Source organism: Trichosurus vulpecula, chromosome 5 (genome assembly GCF_011100635.1).
Source record: "Trichosurus vulpecula isolate mTriVul1 chromosome 5, mTriVul1.pri, whole genome shotgun sequence".
Classification (NCBI taxonomy): domain Eukaryota; kingdom Metazoa; phylum Chordata; class Mammalia; order Diprotodontia; family Phalangeridae; genus Trichosurus; species Trichosurus vulpecula.
Window position 1 is genome coordinate 298,233,569 of NC_050577.1, and position 21,161 is coordinate 298,254,729.

The 21,161-nt window shown below is 48.3% G+C and overlaps 1 protein-coding gene across 1 annotated transcript in view; it reads left to right on the forward strand.

Annotated features, from left to right (window-relative positions):
* The window catches only part of CACNA1I (calcium voltage-gated channel subunit alpha1 I), a 115,090-nt gene that overhangs the window by 75,584 nt on the left and 18,345 nt on the right, over positions 1-21,161 (forward strand). The window contains exons 21-26 of the mRNA XM_036760824.1: positions 6,520-6,712; positions 7,670-7,821; positions 11,077-11,186; positions 13,909-14,042; positions 15,082-15,152; positions 19,700-19,778. Of these exons, the coding sequence (XP_036616719.1) occupies positions 6,520-6,712; positions 7,670-7,821; positions 11,077-11,186; positions 13,909-14,042; positions 15,082-15,152; positions 19,700-19,778 (739 nt within the window). The remainder of the gene's footprint in view (positions 1-6,519; positions 6,713-7,669; positions 7,822-11,076; positions 11,187-13,908; positions 14,043-15,081; positions 15,153-19,699; positions 19,779-21,161) is intronic.

Consider the following 21,161-nt stretch of genomic DNA (forward strand, 5'->3'; position numbering starts at 1 on the left):
TGGGTGGCTTCATGTGAACCCCTACCTCGTGTAACCCATGCTGCACAGGTGTGGTCATGCTAGAGAAGGACAGCCCCATCCCCCAGATGATCTTTGAATGTCCCAGCCTCTACAATGAGGGTGGGGGTTGGGCCAGGAGGCAGATGGGGTGAGGGAGGGGAGAGGAGCAAGAGAAGGGACTGTAGTGGTTGTCTCTGTCTGACCTAGGGTAAAGCTAGAACATCCTAGCAGTGATATGTGGTAGGCTGGGCATGGGGTCCCAGGAGAAGAGCATGGTCAGGACTCATAACTCAAGTCCCAGGCAGGAAAGTGAGGCCAGACACATTATACATCCAGGGGGGCTTTGGTGCAGGCTGGAGGTATGGAGTCCTTCCCAATGGGGCAAGAATCCTGCCCTCTTAAATGTCAGTGCCCTTGGGTAAAGTGCTGGTTGCTCCACCCTAGTTACCATTTTGACTAATGATGGATGGAAAGGGACAACAAGTAATGATGATACAGTAAATATCTCAAATTTCTAAAGCATTTACTGACTTACAAAAGGTAACACAAGAAGTCCTATTTCAAAGACAATGTCATTGGATTCAGAGAGGTCAGGTCATTTGCTTATGGCCACACAGTTATTAAGATCTGGAACAAGACCTCAAGCAACCCAAGTCTTTTGACCTCAATTCCAATGCTTCCCTCCTGTACCACATTGCCCTCCAAACAACTACAATACAAGGAAGAGTAAGATACAAGCAAAGGGAAGCCTAGGAAGGCTAGGAGGAATGTAAATGTGATGCTATTGCTTTAACTTGATCAGGGAAGGCTTCACAGAGGAGGTGAGATCAGGGTCAGGGCTTGGTGTTCAATAGTGGAGGTGAGGGAAGTCCATTCCAGATGGCTTGAGCCTTTAAAGGCACAGAGAAGAGAGGGGACAGAGGATAGAAATCTGGCTTAATGATACATAAGAAATGTAAAGGAGAGTCATGACAAATAGCTTCACTTGTGGAATAATCCCATCCAGTAATGTAATAAGGGACTGCCTACTCAGCATGATGAGATCTGCCAAACCCCTTCTTTCCCCGGACAGCTTTCCTATGAGCTTGTCACAGCCCTTCTCTCAACTCTCCTGGGTTCAGCTAGAAACCACTTGTGTGCTACACAGATTTTGTCTAAGAGGGTGAAGGAGGCACCTCTTGGTGGATGAAAAGGACCTCTTTTCTTCCTTTGCCCTTTCCCATGAGCAGAGATCATTGGCTGTGAGTGAGTGAGTGAGCTGGTTGTGCTCTTGGATATCTTGGAAGACAGAGTAAGGGATATAAGATGATAATTTTTGGTGGCTTGGATAGAGGGACATGCCCTGCAGGGCTGGAGGTCTCATAAAGGCATTGGACCAAAAAGGGTCAACCTAGAGATGGGATGGACCAGCAACAGATGTCTAAAGAGAGTCACAGTTTTGCTTGTGTTCAGCCCCATTCTACTCTACCTCTCTACTATTAATTCCCTTCAAAAGGGAAGGGGGTGATGGAGTTCCATGATCATGGGCTGCCAGGTCCTTCAGCCTCTGACACAGCTTCACCCAAGAGAATGGGGAAGGGTTCAGAAAGGGTGGCCAGAGATATGGCTGGAGCTCCTCCCCTGACAGAGACTGATGGCTACCCAGTTCTTTTGAGTTTTCTGCGCTTCAGAACTCCTCAGCTCATGACATAGTCAGTGCAAAGATTTTCCCAGGGACCCAAAGTCAGAGGAACATAGACATCCAAGGAGAGCCACCCACTTAACTAAACCACAGAGATAGACTGTTCTGCCCTAGAGAGGTATCACCTGGCTGTCATCCTCCCTCCTGTCAATATGCTCAGCTCCATAAACTGGAGAAGGGCCAGTTCGGGAGCACTAGCCAGGAAGCCTGGACTCTCATTGCTTTTCCTCAGCCTCAGAGTGAGAGGCTAGTGCCTTCAGGTTGTTGGCAGGATTGGCTTCCTCCCTGTTCCCTCAGCTCAGTTGCCTGCCTCCCTGGCTGCAGTCACAGGTGGGGATCAGGTCTGAGAAGGTACTTTGTCCCCTAGCCCTGCTCTTGAGCAAGCCTTAGACTCTCAGTCCTTCAACTGGCCCCAGAACCGCCCCAGGCACCTTCCCTTCCCCTCAGCACAATCCTCCTCCCCTTCTCCCCAGGCAAATGGAGGTCACAGCTCTCACTCCCATCCTCCCCCAGCCACAGAAAGCGAGGGATGAGCTGCTGCTGGGAGAGAGTTCTCCAGGGAGAAAGTATGTGAGATAAATACCAAGGTAGAATGACAAGTTATTACATTTCAGTTTATAAAAACACACCCACTTCCCTTGGCCTCAGGGCTCAGACACATCACTCTCCATAAAGGGATATAAATGCACGGAGGAAAATCAGCCTCTGAAGGATTACATTGCTCCATCAGCTCTTTCCAAGCCTGTGCCTCAGCCCCCAGCCTCACCCTGTGTCCTCCATCACCCACTCCCCTGTTGCCTAGAACCCCCAATTCTTGACTGGTGAGAGCAGGAAGGGGCAAGTGATCTGGCCTTGGTCCTGTCCTGCCTTTTTCTGGCTTTTTCCACCCCCATCCTGGTGGTGGGTGTTCCAGCACCAGGCTGGTGAGGCACATTGCAGATTCCTTTTTACCCATGAGTCAGGTCCTTCGGAAGGGTAGCTGGTTGTTGGGTTGCAACATCTTGCCTCCACCATGAAAAGAGATGGGAGACAGCCTTCTAGCAGAACTGGCCAGAATGCCAGCCTACATCTGCTCTTTGTACAGCCATGAATCCATGACTCCAGAACTCCCCCAGCCTCTACAGCTTTGGGCTGTTGTATGCGTGGAGCACTGAGGCAGTGTTCTTCCTGAGATAGCCCGCCATCTCCCCTCCCCCATTTCAATTTTGGCACTTCTCTCCATGTCTAGCAACTCCTGATCTATGATATTTCCAGAAGCATAGTATTTAGAGCCAGATGGAACTGTAAAGATTTTGGGGCCCTTCTCCCACCATTCATATCAGCCCCCAACTCTCCCTTCCCCATTCCTATGAACCCTAATACTATATCTTATAGAATCTCTGATTTGGAGACCTCCCTCAGAGGTCATCTAGCTCAACCCCCCTATGAGGAGGGGAAGCCCCTCCACAATATGTCCAGCAAATGGTCACCCAGCCTCATTTGAAGACTGCCACTGACAGGGAAACAATCACCTCCGAAGACCTTGGACAGTTCTCCTTGTCAAGACGTTCCCTTATAGGACAGGCTATGATACAAAGAGATCATTAAGCTAGATTGACTTAGTCTCTAAGGCCATCAAATCTAACCCTCTTTTTACAGGTAAGTAAATTGAGGCTAAGTGACTATTCTAATGTCACAGTGGTAGTGAAGATCAGAGATAAAATTGGAACCCTGTCCTTTGACATCAGAGGCTGTGCACTTTCCACCTTATATCCAGCCAAAATCCACTACTTTGCAACTCTCTTCCTTCTGTGCCCTTGGTTCAGCTTTCTGGGGCCAAGCAGGATAAAGCTAATCCCTCTTCCAAATGACACCCTCTTAAATGTTTGGACGCAGACATCATGTCTCAGGCTCTATCTTCTTTTCCAAGCTAAACCTCCTCTGTTCGTTCAAGCCACCCTCACGGGGCATGGTCTCCAGTCTTCTCTGGGTGTGCTCATTTATCAGTGGTGCCCTGATGGGGTCAAACCCAGGAGAGGGGGGCTATAATCTCCCTCTTTCTGGATTCTCTGCTTCTGGAAATGCAGCTTCTAAGGCAGCTAGATGGAGACCCTGGGCCTAGAGTTAGTAAAATCTGAGTTCAAATCCAGCCTCAGACACTCACTAGCTGTATGACCCTAGGCAAGTCACTTAACCTCTGCCTGTCTCACTTTCCACAACTGTAAAAAAATGATAATAGCACCTACCTTTTGCAGTTGCTGTGAGGATCAAATGAAATGACGTGTTTAAAGTGCTTAGCATGGTGCCTGGTACATAGTAGGTGCTTATTCCTTTCTTTCTACCCTACCCACGATTCCATGGAAATATTTTGGTTGCCACATCACACCATTGACCCATGTTGAGCTTAGAGATTACATAGCACACACCCTTAAGACTTAAAAAAATGGGCCCTATTGTCCAGCCATGTCTGTTCAGTCATCCTGTATTTAGGCAGATGATTTTTGAACCCAAACCAATCCATATGTGATACTTCAAAACTTGTCCCAAATACATTCCATCTGATTGGACTTGGCCCATTTTCTAACCCACCATTCAATGACACCCCCCACATCAGACCCTTTTGGAGGTCAGGAGAAGATGGGTGAATGCAGGGGCTGGGGACAGATGTGGTGCCCAAGTGCAGATATATGAGGTACTTGGGCCTGAATCTAGGGGGTGGGTCTCCAGCCAAGCTGCCAATTCAGTGGTGGCAGTGAAGGAGGTCTTTTTATGCATCTGTTCTGCTTTCACTTGGAGGGATATTTTTGGTGGAGGGGGAAGCCTCAGATCCCCTAACCTAGGGGCAGGAGAGAGAGAAAGGGGGAGAGAGAGAGAGAGACAGAGACAGAGAGACAGAGACAGAGAGATAGAGAGGGAGAGAGAGAGGGAGAGTGACAGAGAGAGAGAGAAAGAGAGAGAGAGAGAGAGAGAGAGAGAGAGGAGAGAGAATGGTACTATACAGTAAAGGTGTTTTTTGGGGGAATGCAGATTTCTTCCAGAATTCTTTACTTAAAGTAAAATTTGCATAATATGAATTTACGTAAAGTAAGAACTGTCTGCATTCTCAATTCATCCTTTTAAGAATAAGTTCTAGATTCTGCCAGAAATTGAAGTCAAGCTCATCAGCCTATGGTTTGGAAAATCTTCCCCTTTGAAAATTCAGGACATTTTTCTTTTTCTAGTCCTGCACTTTCTCTCCTGTCTTCTGTGATTTTTTCCACAGATCCCCAATATCATCCCTGCATTCAAACACACACCTGCATGACATCCTGGGATACAGTCTGCCTTGTCATCTGGGTTCAATTGCCTATTAACCATCTCATGACTTCTTAGTCCAAACATGTTCTTGGTTAACAAACAAACAGACAAGAAGCATTAGAGTTGAGTAGTTCTGCCTTCATTCTGTTGTCTTTTGTTAGTACCTAGAGTAGAGGCAGCTGGGTAGTACAGTGACCCCATAGGTGAACCTGAGCAGTGGATTCTTCCATTTCTTACTTCTGTGTTTTTGTGCTGATTGCCCTTCCCCACATCTGCAGTGCCCTCCCTCTTCTGCCTCTTAGAATTCCTAATTTCCCTCAGAACTCAACTGAAATATCACCTTCCACATGAGACCCTTCCTGACCCCTCTTACCCAACCCCCTTCTCAACAGCTAGGGTCTCCCTATTATCCCAGTTATCTCATATTTAGATATGTACATATTTGTCTTCCCCAATAAAATAGAAGCTGCCTAACTTTTTTTGTATTCCCTGGCTCCTAACTCAGTTCTAGGCACAGAGAAGACTCTTAAAAAATCTTTATTGATTGATTCTGACCTTAAAAAGTAGGACATAAGTAAAAAGCCTATTTGGGTTCAAGAAAGGGCTGGGTAGGCTCCCAAAGGATATCACCAAAGTAGGGCATTAAGGGAAACAGAGTCTGTTGGATGTTTGGAGTTGAGGACCAGTATTCTCCTGACCTCCCGACTTTCCTAGATGCCCCTGTCAGAAAGTATTCATTGTAGGTAGGCTGGGGTTGCCCAGCCAGGTTTCACGGAAAACTTGAGCAGGTTGAGGATTTAGATAGGTGGAAAAGAGGCAAGGGGCATCCCAGGGACAGAGTAAGTGAAGGTTTAGAGGTAAGATTTGGGGGAAGAAGAAGTAGAGACTAGGAGAACAGCCTGGCTGTCACATACTGTCATTTCCCACCTCTTCTCCTTATCTTGCTTCTCAATCCACCTTACTCTCCCCCAAGCAGCCACCTGTCCTTAGAATGTTGCCACATTTCCTACCAAGCAAAGTTTGGAAAAGGAAAGAAAAAAGTTTCTTTTAAGTTCTGAGCTTTATTCTCAGATTCTATAGCCTTGGACACATTTGGTAAGTGAACCTCTTAGTCACTATGACATTCTTTTCCCATTTAGAACATTTTTTCAAATTGTTTTTGATCATTTGCATTTCATCTTCTGAAAATTGTTAGTTCATAACTTTTAGCTGTGTATTTATTGGGGGAAAGTTCTTGGTCTTATATGTTTTTGTAAATTATCTATATATGTTGGATCTTATCAGAGACATTTGATTTTTTGTCCTACTTGACTGCTTCCCTTTTAATCCTGGCTGCATTGATTTTGTTTGTACAAAAGCTGATTCATTTTCTGCAATACAAGTTGTTTGTATTATCTTGGTTAGCAATTTCCCACTGACTATAGGTCTGAAAGATACCTTCTCCCATTTTCCTCAATTGTTTTTAATGGTATGTCTCTTTAAGCCACATGTTCATTTAGTGATTATTGTGGAATGTGGTGAAAGATGATGGTCTAACTCTGATTTCCAACTTCTTTTTCTAGCCTGTAACCAACCACAATCCCTGGATGTTGCTGTACTTCATTTCCTTCCTGCTCATTGTCAGCTTCTTTGTCCTTAACATGTTTGTGGGGGTGGTGGTGGAGAATTTCCACAAGTGCCGGCAGCACCAGGAGGCAGAGGAGGCTCGTCGGCGGGAAGAGAAGCGACTCCGGCGGTTGGAGAAGAAGCGAAGGAGTAAGGCCCAGCCTAAGTGTGCGTTGGGTTCGTAGGCTGAGGTTTTCCCAGCAAAACCTTCTCCTCTTCTCTACTCCTCTCACCTCCCCCATTCCCCAAAGTTTCATCCATTTTGCCCCTACCCCTAGTCTGGACCGTGGAGGTGGGGAGGACAGGATGGGCCTGTGGGATCCCAATCTATTAAGTTCAACAAGCTTTAGTAAACACCTAGTGTGCCTGGGTGCCATCTTGGTTTCCCTCTGTTCTAAATCTAGTCTTACATGGGATCCCTGAAGCACTGAGGAACCCCAAGGGCATTAGTTCTTACCAACATCCTCTCACCTCTTGGATAGACTCCTTGCCCAATTTTGCTTGTACACAAGTGACGACTGAGAGATATCAAAGCCTTGATGTACTGGCCACTGGCCTTCAGGTTGAGAGGGAGGCATTTCCTGATGAATAGGAAAACCACATTCCAGTTTTCCTGGAGTCTCTGTGCCCCAGGCTTTCCAAGTGCTCACTTAGGCTTCGGACTCTGGCTCTGGAACCCATCTCCACTTGGAAGGCTGGCCCAGCTTCCTTCACTGAGTTGAGGAGAAGGGGTAGATTTGGCCTGGTCCTTCCACTGTCTTCCTCTCCTCTCCCACCTCCAGCCCAAGACAGGGGATCTCCATTTCCTGCCTGTTTCTGGTCCCTCCTCCGAGCTTGTCTTCTCATTCATGGTCTTAGTTCATTGAGGCATGTTCTGATTCAGTCCCACAGATTGTGCTGGATTCGCTAACTGTCTTTTACTCCTTCTGGTCCCTCCTTCTTCCTCCTTCTTCCTCTCTGTTTTTTTTTAATTTCCTTGATCCCTTTTCCCCTCTCCCTCCTGATTCCCCACCTCTTCTCCCCCTGACCTTTGGCTCCCCTGCTCCCTCCCTCCTCCTCCTTCCCCATGTCTCTCTGGGGTGGGTCCCCTCCCCTTTGCCTCTGCAGAAGCCCAGCGACTCCCATATTATGCCACCTACTGCCCTACCCGGCTCCTTATTCATTCTGTCTGCACCAGTCACTACCTGGATATCTTCATAACCTTCATCATCTGCCTCAATGTCGTGACCATGTCCCTGGAACACTACAACCAGCCCATGGTGAGTGGACCCCTAGTATCCAGACCCACCCCATAGCCACACCCACCTCCACCTTAGCTTCTCTGGCCGGAGCTCTCCATCTCTCTGGTTGTAGGAGAGGGAACCCGACACAATGGCAAGAGCACTGGCTGGCTTTGGAGTCTGAGGACCCAAGTTCAAATCCCGTATGTGATGTTTACGTGACACTTTTTACCCATGAGATTTGAAGAAAGAGAGAAACTTTGAAAGACTAAGATGAGGTGCAGAAACCACGTCATAGGAGCTCAGATGTAGAGGAGGAGGAGACTCCAGAGGACCCCCTTATTTTACAGATGAGGAAACTGAGGCCCAGGCAGAGGAAGGGGCTTGTCCAAGATCACAAAGGGAGTGGTCAGATGATCCAGACTGCAAGTGTCTGAGGAGGGATTTGAATCCAGATCATCTTAAGCTGGAACAGATTTCTGTGGTCTCCTAGTCCAACCCCTTCATTTTACAGGACACTGGCCCATAGTGAAATAACCTGCCCATGTTCTCTTAAGTACATAACTGGAAGAGGCAGGATTTGAACCCAGGCCAATTGACTTGAGACGAGGCACTCTTTACCTCCAAGCTTATCCCAGGTCTTGGTCTCAGTGGAGTACATTGGAAAGACCCTGACTTGGAGTTAGAATATGTGAAGGGATAGGGTGAGAAAAAAAGCACAGGGGATGGAGAGCCATCCCGCATCCCAGATGGCACTATAGACCAGGGTAATGTGGTTCTCACTTTCCTGGGAGGATCCAGGACATACAAAGACAAGGTAATGAGAATGGATCTGAGGAGGGGGAGCATACTGGAAGAGGGGCTGGAATCTAGGGTGGCTTCATAGAGATGGTGGTGCCTGACCTGGCCATGGAGGGAAGCTGGGAGAGGTGAAGATGGAGGCAGAGGTAGAGGCATGGCAGACAGACTATGCCCTTGATGGGAGAGGGTGGGGTCAGGGAAACCGGAGGAGTTCAGTTTGGCTGAAACACAGCTTGTGAAAGGGTGATGAGATAATGAAGAATGGGTGTCTCACTTCCTACCCTCACCCCTTCCTATCTCCTGTGTGCTAGCCCTGGATCTTTCTCATGACTTGCCGGAGAAGGGATGGGCAGTCAGCCATTATCGATCTATAAACAGACTGTAGTTGTTCATGAAAGGTTTTTCTGGGTTTATTGTTTATTTTTTTATCTAGATAATAAGATCAGAAATGGCCCAGTGGTTCATCTCATGCCCAGCCAGCCCAAGAATCTGTCTCTGGCAGGGGGCACTAAGGGATGTGAAGTGTCCTTTCTTGACATTAACCTCAGGGGTTAGTGATGTCTCTAAATGTGCCTCGCTCACCCTGCTAATGAGTGTCCCGACGTGGCCAGGGGGATGGAGGTCTGATTGGGCAGGGAGTGAAGGGGGTAGAGGGTGATAGGCAAGGCTGGTTCTGGGTGGAGGACCAAGCCTCAGGCTGAGCTGGCATGGGAAAGCAGAGCTGTCATCATCTTTCAAAGAGCAGACAGGTGGCTGAGCGCAGTGTCCAAGGCATTGTAGCCAGGACAGAGGGCAGGAAGCAGGAAGGGCCTAAAGGCCTTCAGGGAGGAATCAGTGGAGAAACTTTCAAGAAAAAAAAGCCCTTCAGGAGCTAATTTTCTCTTCCCACCAAATAAACATGGGCAAAACGTTGCCTTCTGACCCTCTGCTGGGACTTCGGCACTTGTATTCTGACCTTCATAGATATTCTGGAGATTGTCTGTGTGATGGGGAAAATAGTAACCAAACAGCCTTAAATAAGAAAGAACAGAGAGAGAGAGAAAGAGAGAGAGAGAGAGAGACAGACAGACAGACAGACAGAGGGAGAGACGGGGAGGAGGGAGGGAGGGAGAGAAAGTGAGAGACAGAGAGAATGGGAGACAGAGAAAAGAGGGAGGGAGAGAGGGGGAAATGGGAGAAGAGGGTGGAGAGAGGAAGGAAGACAGGGAGGGAAGGAGTGAGGGGGAGAGGGAGGAAGGCCAGAGAGAGGGAGGGGGGAGGGAAAGGGAGAAGGAGGGGCAGGGAAAAGGAGGGGAGAGGGAGAGAGCGAATGAGAAAGAGAGAGGAGAGAGTAGGGAGAGGGTGAAGAGAAGAAGGGAGAGGGGAGGAGGGAGGGAAAGGAAGGAGGTGCAGGGAAAGGGAGGAGAGAGGAAGAGAGAGAGAATGAGAAAGAGAGAGGAGAGAGAGAAGAAAGGGGAGAGGGTGGAGAGAGGAAGGGGGAGGGAAGTAGGAAGGGAGAAAGGGGAGAGAGAGGGAGGGTAGAGGGAAAGGGAGGAGGGGCAAGGAAAGGGAGGGGAGAGGGAGAGAGAGAATGAGAGAGAGAGAGGAGAAAGAGAGGAGGGGGGAGAGGGTGGAGAGAGAAAGGGAGGGGGGAAGAGGGAGGCAAGGGGAGAAGGAGGGGCAGGGAAAAGGAGGGGAGAGGGAGAGAAAGAGAGAAAGAGAAATAGAAGAAAGTAGAAAGTAGGATTTTAGTTGGTATTTAAAGGAAGCCAAGTACTCCAACCAACTGTGACTTCATGCAAAACTTAGTCCTGTCTTCAGCCCCCAGTGTCCCCACCCTTGATCGAATTCTGGAGCTTCCCTGGTCAGAGACTTAACTACTGCCTGTAAGGTTCCTTTAACCTCTTATGAAGAGAATAGGGAAGGGAACAGCAAGGGTTGTCAAATAAAAGTGTTGTTGGCTTTGTGACACAATCCCCTGTGTCTAAGACCTCAAGTAGCTTACAACTCAGCCAAACACACAAGACTTTCCTAAAGACACACATATCATGAGAGAAACACAAACATGGATGCCCAGGGAAAGCATCATAGGAAGACCAAACTCCCTGAAATTACACTGCCCTGCCTTAAACAAGTACCACTTGATTCTCTTGCATTTCCTCTTGTCAGTAAACTCATCTTAAAAACCACAGTACAAGGATCAGTTTAAGCAACACCAGCCCAGAAGCCTGATCGTTGGAGAGAAGTTGATGGCTTGGTTTGAGCTGCCTTCCTGTTCCCACATCTCAGTTGCCCTGCCTCCCTGATGGTGCTAACAGCCCCAGGAGCAGGGAGCCCATGTTCTGCCTCTATGCAGCTCCCTCTTCTAGGGAATCTCATTCAAAAATCACATGTCTGGCAGGGCCTGGGGTGAGCCATTGGCCAATGCCTTTCTCCATTGCAGCGCCCTCCTTGGCCATCTCAGAGGAAGACAGTTCTGTGACATGACTCATGCCTCCTTTTCTCACCCCACAGTCCTTGGAGATCGCTCTCAAATACTGCAACTACATGTTCACCACGGTCTTTGTGCTGGAAGCCATGTTGAAACTGGTAGCATTTGGGCTGAGACGCTTCTTCAAAGACAGGTGAGTAGACCAGACCTGCAGCCCACCTCCCCACCACAGAGAGGGGCAGAGCAGTGGAAACCCGGGATGAGGCAGCAGTTACAGTGAGGGGTAACCTCACTCTCTCTTCCTCCTTCTTAGAGCTCCCCACGGGGCCAGAGGGTGACTAATGGCACTATCCCTCACATACATATAGACTATGTATACTATAGAGCACACACTACAGAATACACACCTTCCAGAATACGCATGCTATAGAATACACTCCTTTCCTGGCAAGCCCAGCTCAGGCATAAGAGTCAGTGCTGCCTAGTGCACAGAGTGCTGGTCCTGGAGCCAGCAAGATCCAATTTCAAACCACATCTCCAACACTTGTGTGACCCTGGGCAAGTCAATTCCCCTTGAGCATCAGTTTTCTTATCTGTACAGTGGGACTGATGATACCTGTCATACCTACTTCGCCGGGATGCTATGAGACTCAAGTGGGATCATTCATGTAAAGTGCTTTGAATTTCAAAATACCATATGGACTTTGATGATTGCTTTTGACCCCTCTTCCAAGAAGTCTTTCCTGATTTGCCTCTAGCTGAAAGCGATCTCTCTCTCTCTCCTCAGCTTTCTCATTTCACTCTGCCTGGACCTCTCCCCAAAGTCACCCAATGAGTTAATAGACAAGCCAGGTCTTCTGACAGCCAGTCCTGGATGCTTTCCAGGGCACCATCCTTGCTACCTTAGCTGTTTCCTAGCCTCACGATTTGCCATTGATGGCAAATCCAGGCTGACTTGAGATCATTGGATCAGAGATTTCAAGCTTGAGGGGACCTCGAGGACCAGCTGGTCCAAACCTCTCATTTTATAGGGAAGATGCTGAGGCCTAGAAAGCTAGGTCAGTCACACAGAGAGAAAGTGGCAGACTCAGGATTTGAACCCAAATCCTTTGACTCTACATCAAGACTATTCCCACTGTATTATAGACTCGTATCCACCCTTTGTGGAATTGTCCCAGCTGGAAGTTATCTCTTCCTTGGGGCTTCCAGCCTCTGCTGGTGCTGTGGTCCAGGGACTAGATCACTAATGGGAGAGAGAGGAGGGCTCATGCCCAGGGCCTTGGATGTTGGCTGGACTTTTGCTCTCAGCTGCCAGACTGTCCAGGAATAAAAGAACAGTTTTCTCCTGCTTGGTGCTGGTTGCACAATGCTTGGATCTCAGGTCTGGGCACCATGTTTTAGGAATAACATTGACAAATAGGAGATGGTAAAGGGACTGGAAGTCATAGCCTACAAGGACCCTTTGAAAGAATCTCAGGGACAGAGTATACTCTGCTCTGGCCAGTCCACATCTAGAACGTTCCAATTCGTTCTGGGCTCCACAGCATAAAAAAGGACATCAATGAGTTAGAGAATGTGGGGCCCTGAGTCCGTGCCATATGAGGCCTGGTTAAAGGAAATGGGGATGTTGGTGTAGCCTAGAAAAGAGGAAACTCAGGGGACATTACAGTTGTCTTCAAGAATTTAAGATGTTGCCATGTGGATGAGACTTCAGCCTTGTTGGTCATGACCCCAGAGGGCAGAACAAGGGAATACAAAAGTTGGATAGAGGCAGTGTGAGGTCAGCATAAAGAAAAACTTCCTAAAGATCAAAGCTGTCCAAAACCAAGTTGGATGAGTTGCTCCTCCCTGGGAGTTTTTTGGTGGAAGCTGGATAACCCCTTGTTAGAGACCTCACAAACCCTCCATCTCTTCTTGGAATTCCGGTCCTGACTCTCCGTTTGCTGCTGAATTCTCCACCTCAAACTCAACCTTTTCCAAAACAGAAGAGAAAGCTGGGGTGAGGGGGGACTATGGTGTAGTATCTGGTCACTGGTTTTTATGAAGAAGAGGGATCAGACTTGTTCTCTTGGCCCCAGAGACCAGAACAAGGAACAATTGAGTGAGGGGAGTGGGAAATTGCAGAGGGACAGATCTCAGCTTGATGTAAGGGGAAACGGCCAGCTTATAGAGACAGCCATCCCAAGGTGGTATGGGCTATCCCAGGACATAGAGGATGCCCCTTCAATGAGATCATCACAAGCAAATCAGCCACACACAGGGGATATTGAAAAGCTGTGTGCTGTAATGCAAAGACTTCTGGGTTTGGGAGTCAGGAGACCAGGGTCTGAGTTATGACTCAGGGCATATTAGCTGTGTGATCATGGCCAAGTCTCTTCCCCTCACTGGGCCTCAGTTTCCTCACCTGCAAAGTGAAGGCATTTGGACTCAATGATCTCTAAAGTGGCATTCTGTGATAGGGCAGAGGAAAGAGTCCTGGGACCTGGGTTCAAATCCTGAATCTGACACAACCAGTATCATTATTTAACCTTCCTTGATACCAGTTTCTTCATGGGCTATTGGACTAAATGGTCCCTAGATCTGTGATCCAGTGAAGTAAGTGGATAGTTTTAAAGCCATGATCCTCTGAAATGACTTGGCCCTTAAGGTTTCATTTCCCCCTAACTGTGTTCTGTGATTCTGTCATTCTGAGTGGCTGCATAGGGATGGTTGGAGCCAGACACTCTCTGGGGGCTCTTCTGACCCCAGAGGCACCAGGAGGTGGGGGGGCCTCTTCCTCTCTCCCCTCCCCAATTCATCCCATCCCAAAGCAAAGCCCCCTAGAAGTCAGTGAGGACTATCCTTGCCTTGGTGTCACTGCTATGAATCTGAGCTGCTGTGCTACTGTGTCCCCACCTTCTGTCCTGGGTGTTCAGGTGGAACCAGCTGGACCTGGCCATTGTGCTCCTCTCAGTCATGGGCATCACCCTGGAGGAGATTGAGATCAATGCCGCCTTGCCCATCAATCCCACCATCATCCGCATCATGAGGGTGCTGCGTATAGCCCGAGGTGAGGAGGGGCTGGTTTGGGAGTGCTGGTACTGGGGGCGGGTGGAGGCCCTGTTCAAACAGCCTGCCCCCTCAGATGCCCTCAGAAGGTCTTAGAGGCCTTCATGAAGTCCCTGAACTATACCCATAGCCCTGAGCACAGGAGAGGAGATGGACTGAGGGCCCACCTGGGTGCAGTGTGGGAAGCCCAAATGTCTCTCTTCTGTTGAGGGGTGGGGAGTTAGAACCTCCATTTGTAGCCTTTGTACATGTTAAGAATGGAAGGCAATTTTTTTTCTGCACTTGGTCAGGGCTTCATTGGACTGTGGCTGGGGGAGGTGGGAGCAGGTGAGAGGGAAGGAAGAACCATAGAAAAGGGGAGCAGGATTAGGATGGGGTGTGAATGGAGAGCATGGTGAAGAATGTGTGACCCTAGAAAAGTCAGTTCACACCCATGGGTCTTCTTAGTTTTCTCATCACTAAAATGGGGGGCCCCCAAAGGGCCCATCTCCAAATCTATGATCCTCTCTGGGCATCTGGCTCTTCATTTGGCAAATGAAGGGGTTGGAGTAGATGACCTCAAAGGTCACTTCTAGCTTTCAATCTGTGTTTCTATGATGAATGAGGAGGAGGAAAGGCTATGTTGCCCTGAGAGGGAATGAAGCTAGAGGAACAAATGGAGGGGAAAAAACAAACAGAGAGGGGGCTGAGAGAGCAGGGCTTACTGTAGAGGAGGGGAGAGCATCCTGTGGGAAGAACTGGCACCCACACGCACTCACAAACTCATTCACAAACACATACTCACACACATGTTCATTCACACACACTCACTCTCTCTCTCTCTCATACACACACACGCACATGCTCATTCACATGCATGCTTACTCCCTTTCTTGGTATCCCTGTGGTTATAATCATGCAGACAGCTTACTCACACTCAGACTTTCAAATCACAGTTTCCCTTTCTCTTTTGCCTTCACACACAAACTCACTGATACAGGCAGTTACATATTACTCCTGGCCTTCTCAACCCCTTACCAGCTGTTTGGCTCTCCCCTCAGTGCTGAAGCTGCTGAAGATGGCCACCGGGATGCGAGCCCTGCTGGACACAGTGGTGCAGGCTCTCCCCCAGGTAAGGCAGTCCTCAGCCTCTCCCCCAGAGCATTGACTCAAGGCCAGGAGACCGGGTGTGAGTCTGAGCTCAGACTGGCCAGGTGGCCCCAGGGTAAGTAACCCCCATGCTGCACCTTAGCTTCCTCTTCCGAGAAATGAGGAATGAAAAGTCTCTTAGTAAAGGGGCTTAAAGTCAGGAAAGACCTGGGTTTGAGTCCTACCCCCTACACTTAGCCGTTTGAACTCATTTTGACAGCCACAGTATAAGAATCAATATAAAGAACATTAGCCCAGAACCTCAGTCTTTCTCCGCCTTTTATTTACTGCTTCAGACATGGAGAGAAGTTGATGTCTGAGCTGCTTTCCTGTTCCCACTGCTCAGCTGCACTGCCTTCCTGGTGGTGCTAACAACCTCAAGTGCAAAGAGCCTATGTTATACCTCCATACAGCTCCCTCTTCTCAGGGATCTCATTCAGCATCTATGTATCTGGGATGAACCATTGGCCAATTCCTTTCTCTCCTGTGAGACTCAGTTTCCTCATCTTTAAAATGATGATAATATTTATACTACTTAACTTCCATGGTGGCTGTGCAAATGATATGAGCTAAATGTTAATAAAGCACCTTGTAAACCTTAAAGCTCTATATTTGCCTCAGGTCTTTCTGCCTCCAGGCTCGGTGTTCTATCTACTGTATCAGCTAGCTACCCATGTTCTAGGGTGTCTGCCCCTAATTCTCTGGATCTTGCAAGGATACTAATGGATTGCATGAGTTATACATGAGTTTCTCCTTTCCTCTCATCATATTTTTTCTCCTTGTTGCTCATCGTTTTTTTCTGGTTAGGCACTTCTCTGATGGCATCTTTCTCCTGCATAGTTCCTTACTGGTAGGATCCTGTAGCCTGTTCACACCCACTGGGCACTTTTCCTTGGCCTCAAATTCAACTCTTCCAAGACTATGGACTCCATGACTCACAGTCATTCAACATCGCTGGAAGCATACAGGACTCTTACTTCTGGTAGAAGCTCAGGGTCATTAAAAACATTGTACAATTTCCTAGAAGCAACCCAGCCCACTTTTATCCTTCTGTTCACTTCTGGGCCTGGCTCACTCTCCATGGGCTATCTATCCAACTGCACATCAAAATCTGGACAAGGGGCATTTTTCATCCACTTGGTTTTTCCTGTGTGGATAGGCAGAACTATTCTGAGTGATTAAAGCTCTTATATAGGGAAGCTCTGTAATGTTCTAGGGCTTGCTGCAATTAACCCAAGGGCACACACAAACAAGAACCTCTGTAGGGCCTCATCATCTAAAGGCATTCTCTTCTCCATTTGGACCCTGCCCTGGACATTCTCCATGACAGTGGCAAACACCTCAAAAATATATCTTATGCCAGCTTAATAATAATGACCTGTTGAGTGAGGGGTCTCTGTTGTTCCATTTTCCAAACACTCTTGCACAATATTGACACATGCATGGAGGATGCCTGACTGAAGGAAAGTCCATGAGGGTGGCATCTCATCTGCATAATAAACTGCTCTTTTTAGAGTCATCAAACAATAAGCACAACAGATCTCCACACTGACTCCACACTGGAGTAGTAGATGGAATGCTGGATTTGGCACCAGGAAGATCTGGGTTCAAATCCCACCTCAGATCCTTATCAGTCTGCCCCTCTCTGGGCCCCGGTTTCTTCATCTGTAAAATGAGGAGGTTGGACTTGGTAGTCTCTAAGCTCCTTTCCAGCTCTAAATCTGTGACCCTGTGGTGTGTGTATATGTGTGTACGTACACATATATGTACTTAAACGTATTATTATGTATTGTAATTAGATATTCTAAATCATTATTATACTACATGACATATTATAACACACATGCACACACTGGTCCATCTCTCTCCTCCTTGTAGGGTTTTTTCCTTAACCCTGCCCCCTTTAGTCTTTCTGCTAGTCAATAAGCATTTATTAAATGCTTACTGTTTGTTCCAGGCCCAAATGGTACTGCCGTTGAGTTGTTCCAGTTGTGGCTGACTCTCTGTGACCCCATTTGGGGTTTTCTTGGCAAAGATACTGGAACATTTGCCATTCCTTCTACAGCTCGTTTTACAGATGGGGAAACTGAAGTAAACAGGTGACTCGGCCAGGGTCACACAGCTAGTAAGTATCTGAGGTCAGATTTGAACTCAGGTCCTCCTCACTCCAGGGCCAGTGCTCTATCCACCGTGGCCCCTGAGCTGCCCCAGATCTGCCCTCATCCGAGCCTAGTACCCATCTCTAGAGGTCAGGGGATCCTTCTGGGGCCAGTACCAATCTGCCTTCCAGCTTTTTTAGCATATCAAGCAAGGTGTTTTAACCTCTCACAGTCCAGCTTGGGACCTCATCATTCCACCCAAACTGCTGTCTCCACAGTTACTAATAATCTGTTAATTGCAAATCCAATGGCCTTTCCTCCTTGACCTCTCTGTAGCCTTTGATGCTGTCGATCTCTCTCTCTCTCTCTCTCTCTCTCTCTCTCTCTCTCTCTCTCTCTCTCTCTCCCTCCTCCCTCCCTCCCTTTCTCTCCCCCATGCCTCCCTCTCCCTCTTTCCCACCCTCTCTCCCTCCCTCTCTCCTCCTCCTCCTCTTCCTCCATTTTCTCTTCTCTCTAGGTTGATCCTCATCCAGATCATGTCCTTTAATCAGGGGTGTCACACAGGGTTCTGACTTGGTCTTCCTCTCTCTCCAGACTTCTCCACTTGGTGATCTAATCAGCACCTATGGATTTAATGACCATCTAGATGCTCAAATCTCCCTTTCCTTCCACAAATTCTCTGCTCTCCTCCAATCTTGTATCTCCAGCTGATTCACAGACATCTCAAACTGGATGTCCCATAGACATCTTAAGCTCAATATGTTGAAACCTGAAATCATTATCTCTCCCCCTCTTCCCTTCCCTATTTACTGCAGAGGACCACACCATCCTCCCAGTGCCTCAGGCCTAGGACTCATCTTGGATTCCTCCCTTTCTCTCACCCCTCATCCCAACCAATGCCAAGGCTGCAAATTTCTCCTTTGCCACATCTCTTGAATATTCCCTTTCTCTCCTCTAAAGCTGCCCCAACCCTGTTTATTGCTTTTCTTCGTATCCCTACAGCTTAGTTAGACCATTTAATTCAACAAACATTCATTAAGCTCCCACTGTATGCAGTGCATTCCAACTACAGGGTGTATGTTGGGGGGGGTAGTCAATCCAAAGGTCTAGAACTATGAGATAAGGTAAGAAGGAGCCAGGTGGGGAAGAGGTCCTCACCCTTGGGAGCACTAGTACATCTATCTCACAACTCTTCCATCAGTTAACAAGCATTTATTAAGTGCCTATTATGTGCCAGGCATTTTGCTAAGCAGTAGGGATACCAAGAAAGGCAAAAGACAGTCTCTGCCCTCAAAGAGGTCACCTTCCAATGATGGATAGAACATGCAAACCATCATGGAAATATGTGGTTTATAGGGTGTGGACAGTCTCATGAGCTGTTGTGGTTAAAGTCTTCTTCTGCTGGCTATTCTGAGTGGGGTGATGCACCTCACCCCACTCAACTGGTCTGGTCCTTGAATGACAGACACACTGCCAACATTGGGCCATCTTGCTTGGTCCTGTTCTCAGGGCCTTTGAAAGCTGGGGGTTGCCCCACTCCACCATGATACATCTGAGTAGAAATGTCTGGTGGGTGGCCATAGAAATGAGGCAGTACAAAAGCATGGAGGTGAGAGATGGAGTACCACACAGTGAGCAGGCCAGAATGGCTGGATTGCAGAACCTAAGGAGGTTGCTTTAGATTGATCTGACATTGGCTCCCTGTGTAATCTTGGACAAGTCATTTTTAATCAACCTAGGCCTTGGTTTCCTCATCCATAAAATGAGGGGGTTAGACAAGATGACCTCAAAGGTCCCTTCCAGTTCTCATGACCAAAGATGTCAGTCAGGCAATGGTGGAAGCCCAGGAGAATGGAAGAGAGGGGAGAGACAGAGAGGGGTATTTGCAGAGGGACCAATACAAAGCCTTGGATTATGGGATAGGAAGAGGGACCATTCGAAGATATAGGAGAGGGGTTAGAAAGGGGCCACACATGGCACAATGGATGGGCAGCTGGCCTTGGAGTTAGGGAGGGCTTGGCTCATGGCCCACCTTTGATGCATCCTAGTCATGTGACCCTGGGTAAAGCATCCACTCAGGATCCCTTTCATAAGCTGGGGAGTGGGAGCTCATCCACACTATAGAGGAAGCTTTCTCAGTGGTCCAACAAAACCACAGGGCCTGTCCAAAGTGAGCTGACTAAGAGAGAGATCACAGTGGTAGGAGGAAGCGGCCCTTCCAATCACTCCACAAGCATTTATTAGGCACTAACCCTGTCAGGTTCTGTTCTGGGGGGTGTGCAGACAGAGACAAAAGGCAGATGACCTTGGCCTCCATGAGCACCAGTTCCATCAGAGGAGACAACAGGCACAGAAACCCGCAAGCTTCCCCAGCCCTGCCACCTGCTGAGTGGGCCTGTTGCCCTTCCTAACAGGTCTGTGCTTTTTTCAGGTGGGAAACCTGGGTCTTCTCTTTATGCTTCTCTTCTTCATCTATGCCGCACTGGGTGTGGAGCTCTTTGGGAAGCTGGGTAAGTAGGGAGGGTATGGGCAGGAGTAGGCGGGGGAGGGGGTAGTTTTCCCATTACATTGCAAGGTTAGCTGCTTGCATGGGTCAAGCCTCAGGCTGGGAAAGAATCGTTCCCTTCTTTCTGAGCCAAGTTTACATTCCTGCCAAGGTGCCCTCTCAGCGAGGCAGCCTGGAGCTATAAATCGCAGCCTGGAACCCCGGGCCTGGTCCTGGCTGAGTGCCAGGGAAGCTATGACTTTGCTTCTTGGGACCTCTGTTTGTCATCTGTAAAATGAGGGGGATATCTAGGGGGACTTTCTGGTTTGGGGTCTTACAATCTTATGGTTTCTCATGGTTTGAGATTATTGGGAAAAATCATTGTTTTTGTGTCAGGGGATGAGAGATGGTTCCCTGTGGACACTCTAGGAAATCTGAGGCTGATGAGATCTTCAGATAATCTCTCTAATATCATGGAACCCAAGTGAAGTCTTTCCCTCAAAGTGACCTTAACTCAAGGACACAAAGCCCTGTATCAACTGAAAGCTGTATGTGACTCTACCACTTGCTACTTGCATGACAAGGCCGTTCTCTTCTTTGGGCCTGACTTTGCTCGTCTGTAAAATGAGAAAGTAGGATTGAGGTCCTAGCCAGCTCTAGATCTGTGGTCATAAATGTTTGGGAGAGGGAGAGAGATAGGGAGGGAGGGCAGTGAAGGGAGACAGAGACAGAGGGGGAGAGAGAGAGAAGAAAGACAGAGACAGACAGAGAGAAGGGGAGAGACAGAGAGAGAGAGAGAGAGAGAGAGAGAGAGAGGGGCAGGTAGTGAGGTAGCTGGATTTGGATTCAGAAGACTGGAGTTTGACTCCCAGCTTCGCTCCTTACTGTCTGTGCAACACTGGACTAATCCCTTCCTTTATCTGGGCTCCAGTTTCTTTGCCTATGAAGTGAAGAAGCTGAACTGTATAATCTCTAAGCTCCTTCTAGCTCAAAGTCCTATGATTTCACTTATGATTTGAATCCCTACAAAGGTGCCAGCTTTCATGTTATCAAGGCAGTATATTCCTAATTCACCATAAAAAATCTCAGACTTCTCCATTTTGTGTGAGAAGGGCCCTTCGAGATGATCCAGTGTGGCCCCCTCTTTTTTCGGCTGAGGAAGCAAGGGCTTAGCCAAGGGCATGTGCCAGTGAGGGGCAGAAGTGGCATCAGCACTAAGTCCACTGCCTCCGGCCCCAGCCTTTCTACCACCCAGGCTTATTCTGCCGTGAAATGTGCCAGACACACTTCAGAGAGCAGGAGGCTGGCCCGGCAGATGGCATTGTGCTGCCCACTCTCACCTGTAGTCGCAGGAGGCAAGGATGACAGCTCAGCCTGACCTAGGAATGAGGCTCCCCGCCCCCACCCT